At 34.8% G+C, this 11,767-nt stretch overlaps 1 protein-coding gene across 2 annotated transcripts in view; it reads right to left on the bottom strand.

The window, feature by feature from the left end:
* The window catches only part of ITFG1 (integrin alpha FG-GAP repeat containing 1), a 286,251-nt gene that overhangs the window by 147,475 nt on the left and 127,009 nt on the right, over positions 1-11,767 (bottom strand). For both annotated transcript variants that reach the window (XM_006170470.3, XM_014585000.2), the window contains one exon: positions 1,416-1,510. In XM_006170470.3, the coding sequence (XP_006170532.2) occupies positions 1,416-1,510 (95 nt within the window). The remainder of the gene's footprint in view (positions 1-1,415; positions 1,511-11,767) is intronic.

Genomic DNA, 11,767 nt, shown 5'->3' on the forward strand with positions numbered 1-11,767 from the left:
ACGCACCCGGCATGAGTTTTAAGCCACTGGGTCCGGGATGTGAACCACGGTCGACTATGTGGGAGTCCAGCGATATAGCCATTACGCTAACTGCTGGTCCCTAAAATAAATAATTCTAAAGAAAATAAAATATTGATGACAATAGGTGGCAAGTTGGTTAAGGGCACTGGACTCCCATGTGGCTGAACTGACCGTGGTTTGAGTCCTGGACCTGGTGGCTTGATTTCTCATTCTCCTTTTCTCTCTCTTTGGTCAAATTGAAGAAAAATAATGAATAAATTAAATTGAATAAATAATTCTAGAAAAAATATGAAAAGAAAGAAAATAAAATATTGATGACAATAGGTGGCAAGTTGGTTAAGGGCACTGGACTCCCATGTGGCTGAACTGACCGTGGTTTGAGTCCTGGACCTGGTGGCTTGATTTCTCATTCTCCTTTTCTCTCTCTTTGGTCAAATTGAAGAAAAATAATGAATAAATTAAATTGAATAAATAATTCTAGAAAAAATATGAAAAGAAAGTATTAGCAGACTATCATCTGAAGATATGCTATAAGTGCCAAGTTGCTTATTCCTATGGACCAATATTAAGGTGTTACTTGACCTAACTTTTTTAATATTTAACTTTATTAATTATTATTACTATTATTTTCCAGTTTTGATCAGAGAGAGGCAGAGAGAGAGAGATAGAGGGAAGTGAGAAAGCAAGCCACCAAGTCAGCCATATGGGAGTCCAGCACCTTTCACTACCACTCCATCTGCTGACCCCAACCTAACGTTTTAAATGATTTGAAACTTCAAAACAGTTTAAGATCATATTACTTAAGAGTGTAATTAATATTTAAATGCTTTAGGGTTGTTGATTGTTTGTTTTAGTGATTTAGTATAAAATGTGAGCTTTTCTATCCATAAGACTACAAAAGTCAATGTGTTATTCCATCAAATAAAACTAAGTAATTCTATTAGTATTGTCATAACCTATCATTTCCATATTAATCCTCTGCTGTGACTATCAGATCTCAAACTGTTTACCTGCAACTTCTAGTAAAAAGTTAGCACAAAGGAAGGAAATAGAGCTAGACAACACAAATAGAAAGGTAAGCTTTGAAAATAGACATGATGTTCTTCTACATAACCCTTTACTATAGCCTGTTTTGCCATGCTTCTAGCATAATAAATACTACCAGCTCATTTAATTACAGGATTCAGAATGGGTTTTCCTCACCAGAAATGATAACAGTACTTTTTGTCTCAATAAATGAATAAAACCTGAAATGTATTTCATTAAGTTCAAATGAGGAAGTTAAGATATCAGTATTTTGGGTTTATCTGTTTTAATTCTTCAGATATCTTTTCTACCTTGAAGATTCTTTGCAAGCACAAAGCTCTATTTACATGAAAAATCAAGCAACATACCTGCTTTGTTCCAGATTTTGCTAAGTAAATGGTACTTTTCTGGCAGTTTGTATCTTCACAGCCTGGCAGTAAGTGGTCCATGTGTCCATCTCCGTCTGCCAAAAAGAAACCTCAAGAGTTCATTAACAGTCACAAAACAAGGTGTTCTTGTATGGCAGATTAAATTTCCTATTTGCTTAAGATTTACATCAATCTGGATAACACCAATGAATTTGATGCATGGCTTTATAATGTAATCAATTTAAAAAATCACTCCGGCCATTGCTACCTATTATCTTGACTGTATCTCATTTTAAATTGCAAATATTTATGTGGTTTATTTACCCAGTGTTGGAATAGGACCCCACTTCAGGCTTTAATTTTAAAAATCATCAATTTTTAAAAATACAGCCTTTGACTTATTTTCATAATTATCATGGCTCCCACTGGACAAAAATAAGCATGTGAGTAGTAATCAATTAGTATACAGTCTATTTTAAACATGAGACTATTTTTATACGTACTCTAAGTACCTTTTATTCAGCACGAACTTCAAGAGTTATATAGCTCTCAGCACTCTGGCTTCTAAAAAGCACCAATAAATTTTTATCCATAAAAAAGCAAATGAAGGGAATACAGATGTCCTTTCCACATGACTGCGTTTTACAAAGCTGCACACTATTCTGCAAACACTTCTAGAGGTGAGGTTACAGAGAAGCTTGGAGTTGGCTCCTCTATCGCACCCCCTTTTTGCTCCTGCCTCCTCTACCTGATGGGTCTTACGGATTTTGATATCCCAGAGCTAAATTTCTTTACATGGACATTCATAGTGAAGCAGTGACTTAGCTTTTAAATTTTGCTTGAGTTTTGTATAGTTCTAAATTACTGATTTATTTGCTATGGTTTATTACATCATTTAACTTGTGTTCAAGGTAGTGCCTACACTTGGAAAAAAATTAAACTATTTATTAAAAGAAATATCCTTTACTATATAGGTTTACATATTGAGGGATACAACTATAATAAGCCAACCAAGTCTCCAGTAATGTATTCGAAAAGAAAAGAAATAACAATTTTAGACTGAGCAGAATGAAAATCTAGCTAATGGAAGCAGACATCAGCAAGGAAAAGTAAAAAGGCACAGTAATGTGAAAAATTAATTTATTTAATTACATGAATTGATTTTTAAAAAAGAATTATTTATGGGATCAGCAGTTAGCATAATGGCTATGTCACTGAACTTCCATGTAGCTGACGGCAGTTCTGTGTGTGCCCAAGATTCCGAGAGGAAAATGGAGGAGAAGGGATTGCGGCATGGCCATCCCCCCTGGTGGGTGATTTCTCGCTTTCTATCTCTCTGTATCTCTCTGTCTTTCTGGTGAGCACACATACCTGAGAGCAAAAACTTCTCAAAAAAAAAAAAAAGAATTATTGATTTAATTTTATTCATCACTATTATTATTTTTTAAATTTGACTAGAATGAGAGAGAGAAAGTGAGATAGCAAGCTGCCATGTCTGGGACTCAAACTGTGGTCAGTCAAGTGGGAATCCAGCACCTTAACCACCATGCCACCTGTCGGCTCCATGATTTTTTTTTTGAGAGGTTTTTGCTATAGGGTGCATGTACTCGCCAGAAGGACAGAGAGAGACAGAGAGACAGAAAGCTAGAATTCCCCCCCTCCCCAGGGGGGATGGCCATGCTGCAATCCCTTCTCCTCCATTCTTCTCTTGGGATCTTGGGCATGCACACACACGTGCCTGGCATGAGTTTAAGCTGCCGGGTCCGGGACTCGAACCGCGGTGTACTATGTGGGAGTCCAGCAAAATAGCCATTATGCTAACTGCTGGTTCCCCAGCCCCTGATTTGATGTCTTATAATCCTTACGATTAATACCATTTGTGATAATCAAGTTCAACATTAAATAACATTGTTGAGTTTTTAATATAAAATAAAGGGAAAAAACTGTATGATAAAACTGTATAGATTAGACAGTATATAGATATATAGATATAGACTACTGAGAATTAGAGACATTGAGAGACAGAGAGACTCAATTACAGGCAAGAATACCCACCAGATGTCTTTAAATACTGGGAAGTGACAGGGCCATGCAGACAACACAAGCTGGTAGAGAGGCTGCCTCCCATGTCTAAAAGGCAAGGCCTGGACTGGGAAGAAACTGAGGCAAGGCCTGGTTTACGAGCCCTCCTTGTGTCGTACTGGCCCGTAGTCAATTTCTCTGCCATGAGCTTTACAGTTATTATGGTACCCTGCAAGGGTAAAATATCACCCACAACCATTACAATAAAGCCAATTAGTGATCTTGTAGGAATGTGGTTTCCTAAAAGGGGCATGAGAGGGCCAGGGAGTTTGAGACTCCCTAAACTGTGTGTTTTAAGCCAAAATTAACATATAGGTTAAGTTAGTATAAACCAAATTAGCATTAGAAGCATGTGTAGACTACGTTAGTTTAAGGCTAGTTTTATGTAAATACCCCTTGTTAAAGCTACAGACCAAAGTTAACTCATGCTAGGCAAAGTCAGCACATTCACCATAAAACAGGGATCCAGAGATAAAACAAAAGAACTCACTAATTGACAGACTCAGCAAACAAAGTACAGAAACCCATGGGTTTTTTTAAAAAAGGGAAAAGCCTGGCTGGCGACAACAGGATGAACAAATCTGAAGGCTCCAGAGGAAGATTAACTATCTTCGCTGAGAGCTCTTATCTAAAGCAACAGGTAGTTTTCAACTACAAAGTTTCTCATCTATGTGCTGTTGACTATAAAAAACTGCTAATAAAACATCCTGTGTTGTCTCCTGAGCTACAAGATCATCTTCCTTTCCCATATGGGTAATAGACTCACCGTCTTTTGATGTAATATATAGATAGTCCATATATTAACTATGTCTTCACTTAACAAGACAAGATTTCTCTCTAGGCCTTTGCAACCAGCAATGTTGTTGCCCTGGCTGGCCCATGACTGAAGTTATCAAGCTGACCTGGGACTGAAGTTACCAAACTTCCTGCAACCCCCTCTTTTGAAGACCCTTCCCAGTAATCAAGATCTAAGAAGAAAATACAACAGACAAATGGATTTCCTCATCCTGAGAACTGTGATTGATTTTACCTGATCTGAGAGGACAAACAGCATGTTTTATAATTATTGCTTCCATGCTTTGTATGCCCTGTTCCTTAGAGTAAATTTTTTACTTCCCCTCACCCCTAGCCACTGCGCGGCAGCCTGGAGCTGGCTCTGGCTGTGGTCGGCTGAGAACATGCTAAGAAGCATTGAGGTTTTAGTCTAATTTTTGTCCTGATCACCCGTGTCACCTTCCTGTGTACAAGTCTCAACTAACCCACCCCCACCGAGGCTGGACCCTGGCAGGGAAGCTGTCAGGTCATTCCCAAATTTTGAATTTTGCTCAAAAGCTCCAATTTTTAACATTGACACCAAAACCTGTCAATTGTTTTATTGAAATGACAAGTTTACTTTGTTCATTTTAGATAAAACATGTATCAAATACCCAACCCTGAATAACCATAGTTTGTCAACTGTTCTTTCAAGTAAATGGTGTTATATAAAAAAAAAAAATTAAAAAGTGGCTAGCTAAGTTTGCAACTCATGTTGTACCTGAGTGCTTATCATTAAGACAACCATTGTACTTCTTATAGAGAAGTGTTTTATGCATGGTTCTTATATCCCCACCCAGAGTATTAAAAAGATAGGGACCAGCAGATGGTGTAGGGGTTACATTGCTGGACTCCCAGACCCGGCAGCTTGAAACTCATGCAGAAGGCGTATGTGTGGGTGTGTCCAAAATCTTGAGAAGAGAATGGAGGGGAAGAGATGATGGCATGGTCATCTCCCCTAAGGGGTGATTTCTCCTTTTCTGTCTGTCTCTCCAGTGAGCATATTTGCCTTGTAACAAAAATCTCACTCTTAAAAAAAAAAAGATGTATACACAAAGGTTGAGATTTAGTAAAAAATTACTATTTTTTGTTTCATCATCAAAAATATTCTTTTGTAAAACTATTTATTTATTTATTTATTTATTTATTTATTTATTTATTTATTTATGTTCCTTCTTCATTTTAACCCTGTGAGAGTATGCTAATGAAAAATAAAATGAATGCTGGTAAGGTTGGTGTCCTTTGATTTGTGCTAAATTGTTAGCGACCTTTGCCTCATCACTTCAACATGTCAACACCACCAAAAAAAAAAAAAAAAAAGCAAATACTGTTTTAGTATTATTATAAAAGCAGTTTTGACCTTGTAGACCCTTTGAAAACGTCTTAGAGAGCTATTGCCAGAGATGTTGTACTGACAATAGAATTATCACATAGTTTGATTTTTACCAATCTGATAAGTGAATATGGGAATCTAATTGTGGTTTACTTTTTTAGTTTTCTTATGAATAATATTGTTAAAATTTTACCTGCCAATCTGTAGTAGTCCTTTCCTTCCTAAATTATTTTTTTGCCTGTGATCTATTAATATTTTCTTTTAAAGTTTCTAAGATTTGCTTCTAATTTATAAAGACTTTCCTGTAAAGGCCTTCCACAGTTATAACTCCCTGATATTTTTTTCTACAGGTTAAGTATCCCTGACCTGAAAATCTGAAATTTGAAAGGCTTTGAAATCTGAATGTTTTTAAGTGTCAATGTGATGCCATTAGTAGAAAATTCCACATTTGACCCAATGTGATAGTTTACATTCAAAATGCTGCAATAAAAAAATACTGCATAAAGAGTAACTTTAGGCTATATGTATAACATGTATATGAAAATAAATGAATTTCATGTTTAGGGAATTAGGTCCCATCCTCTAAATTTCTCATTATGTATATGCAAATATTCTAAAATATGAAGAACTAAATCTGAAACACTTTTGGTCCCAAACATTTGTAAAAGAGATATTTAACCTGTGGTATTTTAGGGCATTACCTTTACTTTTATGTCTTAAAGTCCTCTGAAATTTATTTTGGTAAAATATGTGAGCTATGATCTACAGTACTTTTATAGATGGATTTTCAGTTGTCCCACAATCACTAAATGATACATTATTTTCAGAAAAAAAAAACCTTCAATCTCTTTTGTATTTTTTATTTGTAAAATTATCAAAATGAATATAACTTGATTACCACATGGGAACATGGTGAGGATTAAATGTGGAAGAATTTCAGGAAAATTTATAAAGCAGTAAACAAACATAAAGAGGTATATTTTACTACATAGCCTCTTTGTCACTGTAATATACTATGTACTTGTTATAGCAATACACTATGCTTAGTAGGTAGCCAACAGAGTAAAAAACAATGCCTAACTCCTTGAAAGACAGAAGTGCTTCTTCTGCAGGGTTCTTACTTCAAGGACCCACTGGAAAGTTTCCAGTGGAAACACAGGGCCATGAAAGATGAAAGTAACAATTTAGGATTTGATGAATGCTACTCCAAAGGTGGAGGAAAAAATTGTGAACAGAATGGCTTTATGTTTCAATCTTTAATCTGGAACTCTTAGTTCAATAACAAAAATAAACCAGAATTTTGAATTATAGAGTAGAACATGGCATAGCATCTCAAATGCAGAATAAGTCAAAATGTCTCCTTCCAGCCATCTGAAAAATTCACTCAAAGATGACTGTAGTATACATGAGATATAAACACTACAAGTCATATGACCAAGGTTTTAAATAGAATTCAGGGCTTTCATAACTTTTATTGTATGGGATCCAAGGCTGAACAAGTTCTATCTGGGGTTTATAAAACTCCATTTCTTATTAAAATGAACTCAGAATATGGTAGAAATAAAGCATTCCCGCTATGTTTATCAAGAGACATCTGAAATGCATGACAGAGGATGTACTCACATATATAAAACTACATTTTATAGTGACTCATTATTAATACAATGCTGGAAATTTACTGAAAAAGTTAATAAAAATTCATTTTCTTATGTCCATTGAAATATATGATGAATATCACTTTATATTTTTCAGAAGAGGACATTGTTAACATACGAGAATGTATGGGCACAAATATATACTGCATTGATACAAACATTACTATTATAACCAAATTAGATTTTTTTTTTAGAGAAACAAAATTTCAAATTTTAAAATTGGTATTACTATAATAAATTGATGGAATGCATGAAATATTTAGATTTCTTTACTTTTTTCAATGCTCATAAATCAGATTATGACAATGAGAAGTGCTATTTCAATTTTAAAAAAGGAAGAAAAGAGGATCTTATTATCTATATATTATGTGGAAGAAATAGGATTAACTTATTCAAAAAATTTCATTTTTAAATGACAATATTAGGAATATATACATGTTTATTTATTAGGCTGTAGATGTTAAATAGAAGACAAGTTGATTTTAAAGTTATATTCAAATAACTAGAGCATTAATGTACCTATGTGACTGAAAACAAGTCTACTAAGTGCCAGGACCTTACTGGAACTTCTATGATAAGAAATATACACTGTTAAAGAATGTAAACATGTTCAGAACAAAAATATTTTACTTCATTTTTTTTGGAGAGGTTTTTGCTATAGGGCTTGTGTGCTTGCCAGCCAGACAGAGAGAGACAGAAAGTGAGAAACCACCCCCCTAGGGGGCATGGCCACACCACAATCCCTTCTCCTCCATTCTCCTCTCAGGATCTTGGGCACGCACGCACACATGCCCAGTGTGAGTTTTAAGCCACCAGGTCCAGGACACGAACTGTGGTCAACTACATGAGAGTCCAGTGACATAGCCTTACGCTAACTGCTGGCCCCCCAAATTTTACTTCTTTAAGATGCTATTGGTCACTTATCAGATATGGTAATGATGGAAAGTATGAAGGAAAACCAAGGATCAAAAGTTAATCAAATTTGCTTTAATTAAGGAAATTATGAGTGTATTTTAACTGACAAATATGTGTAAATTTATTGTGTACAACATGATATTTTATAAAGTATAAATTCTGGAATGACTCGATCAAGTTTACTAGTATATACAATACCTTAAATACTTATTTTTTATTGTTGTTGAGAACACTTAAAATCCACTTTCTTACAAATTTTCAAGTATACAACACATTTTTATTAGCTATGTCATTGTGTTTATTTTATATAAGTTTATGCTTTGTGAATAGCTAATCGTGGAGGAGTTTACTTCTCTTGTCGAGGTCTGGAATAACTCATTTTATTTGTTGTGCTGACTGAAATAATAAAATATTTGTTCTTGCCATTCCAATCCTTAAATATTTTTCAGCTCTCAATAATGTATCCAGGATACTCAACTGCTGATACTCTTTTGTTAAGAATATACTGCTTCTTCAATTATTATGCCTTGATGATTTTTTTTCCTAACTCAGAATTTTATAAAGCAAAGTCATGAATTATTCTACTCCCTGTTCTAAGTTTACTCTGCTCGGTCTACTACATAACTAGAGGTAAAAGCTGACTGTTTCAGTAAGCACAGCGGTTATAGGGCGAACTGAAACCCACTTCCAGCCAAGTCACCAGAGTATACAAAGGTGGAAATATCTCCCAAATACTGTACATGGCAATAGCCCTGTTTATTTAACTTTGTGAGTTGTAGGGAGGAAGTTTGGACTAGATTATTCATAGGAGACTTATGATTAAGTCTAAAACCCTATGGCTATTATTCTACATTGATTATCAAATGTCTGTTGAATTATAATTCATTTAGCTTTCTTTACGTGTTTAAGCATAAATGTAGTGTGATTTTCCTAAGATGTTCAAGTATCATGTAAAATAAATATTTCTACTGATATCACTTTAAAAACCAAACCATATATTATTTAAAATTTAGAGTAAATGTGACACTTACAAAAAAATGATATTATGTCAAATATCCTATATGCATTTTATCATGTTGCTTAAATTACAGAAAAAGACTTTGTATATTTAATCTGTTGTACAATTTATTAGCTTACTTTATTGATTTATCTTAAAACAGTATTATTATTATTATTATTATTATTTAGATTTGCTATAGGGCACATTTGTTCACCAGAGAGAGATGGGAGGGAGGGCAGAGTGACAAAACAAGCCGCCAGGCCCAGGCCATGGGGGAGGCATCTCAACCATCTCAACCAAGGCCACCTGCTGGCCCCCTGGTTAGCTTACTTTAGAACATCCTTATTTTACACTGAGCAAAGTAATACTTGAAGAGATTACAAATTGAGCATTGCTAATCTGAAATGCTTAAAAATCTAAAACTTTTTGAGTACCAACATGATGACACTTATGGAAAATTCCACACTTGTCCTTATGTAATGGTAAAGTTAAATTGCTGCAATACAAAAATATTATATAAAATTTTCTTCAGGCTATGTGTATAAGGAGTATATGAAATAAATAAATTTTGTGTTTAGACCTGGGTTATATACCTAAAATGTATCATTAAATGTACTCAACTATTCCAAAATATGAAAAAAATCTGAAAACTGAAACACTTCTTGCCCAAAATATTTGGATTAGGAATACTTAATCTCTACTGTGCCTATTTACTTCTGAGTGCTCTTAATATTATATCAAAGAAAATTATGGACCCGAGGGAAGCAGGTGGGAGAAGGAAGGGATGATCAGTTTTAAATTACTTAATTTTAGCAATTGAATATATAAAAATAACAACGATAATAATAAACATAAATAAATTAAAAAATGATTACCTCATTTAAATGAAAAATTTAATGTTTTTCTCTTGTCTCTATTTCTAATCTTAAAGTTAGTAGCCTATTTTGACTAATTAGCAGCTAACTCAAACCCCAGATCAGAATTCTAAAAGTAAACAAATAAGAAACTGAAACAAAAATCCTATGTTTTGATTTTGCATATATTCACAATCATCTCACAGGGTAGAAAAAGTAGCTCCTACTTTCTTTCTATCAGAATAATCCTGCATCTAAAATAAAGCCTAAGATCAAAACTATAAAAATGTAGTTAAACATGGGGCCAGCAAGTGGTGTGGTGGTTAAGGTGTTGGAATTCCCACATGGGTGACCATAGTTCGAGTCCCGGACCTGGCGGCTTGCTTTCTCTCTCTCTCTCTCTGGCAAAACTCATGTGAAAATAATAATAATAATAAATAAAGTTAAATAAAATAATTTTTTAAAAATGTAGTTAAACCTGGAAGTCTACACTTAAGCAAAAAAGGGCAGCAAAATAGTTCCAACTGTTTTTTTTTTTTCCTTTTCTTTCTTTTTTTTTTTTTGGAGAGGTTTTTGCTATAGGGCGTGTGCGCTCGCCAGACAGAGAAAGACAGAGAGAAAGAAAGCGAGAAATCACCCCCCCAAGGGGATGGCCATGCCGCAATCCCTTCTCCTCCATTCTCTCAGGATCTTGGGCATGCATGCACACGCACCTGGTGTGAGTTTAAGCTGCCGGGTCCAGGACTCGAACCACGGTCAACTACGTGGGAGTCCAGAGACATAGCCATTACGCTAACTGCTGGTCCCCCCAACTGGTTTTGATAAGAACAGGGAAGCATAAGTCATACAGTCGTACAAGTAAAGTTAGTTTAAGAATTTATTCTTTACACTCAAAATCTTTAATTAAATGCTAACCATCTAGTGTTGTATGTTTGGGCAGAAGAAGATAGTGAAAATGTGTATGATTAAAGCTGTTACAAATAATTCTCAAGAAATGCAGGCATGCTTAGGAATGGTAGAAATGACAATGGGAAAGATTTTGCTTTTAGACTTGTCCCGTTAATAAAGTACTTGGCCAATTCAGATTTTCTATCCACAAAAGAAAATGGCTAGATTATACGCATGACATTCTAAAATATTATTAAGAGTCCACTTTCTAGTAAGGCCATAGTCTAGGGCTGGGCTTAGGTACATCAGAAGGACCTAAATTCAAATTTCAGTTATTCTTGCTAGCAATGTGACTGTGGGCTAGTTACTTACATTTCTTAGCCTCAGTTTCTTTATCTGTAAAATACACACAGTATCACAGTATTTTCTTATAAAGACCAAATGATGATGATGATAACGACACTAGTAAACAATCACTGAATGTTTACTATGTCCCACTTATATAAATGAAGAAGAAATAGAGATATAAATGGGTTAAGTACCTTACTTATAACTGTGGAGTTAAGTTAGTAAGAGACAGAGCAATAAACTCCACTAAGAGGCAGAGCAATAAACTCAGGAAGTCTGTCTCCAGAGGCCATTTTCTTAGTCACTGTCCTTTGCATAGTCCTTGGCACATAAGAGATTAATATGATTGTTAATTAATTATCATCAGAATGATGAAAACTCAAACGTGTCAAATGTTGACACTATGGTACGAAAGACTGTTGCTTTACAGCTGCCAAGAGTTACTACTCCAAGGAAGCAGGAAT

This window comes from Tupaia chinensis, unplaced genomic scaffold (assembly GCF_000334495.1).
Source record: "Tupaia chinensis unplaced genomic scaffold, TupChi_1.0 Scaffold148557_1, whole genome shotgun sequence".
NCBI lineage: Eukaryota > Metazoa > Chordata > Mammalia > Scandentia > Tupaiidae > Tupaia > Tupaia belangeri.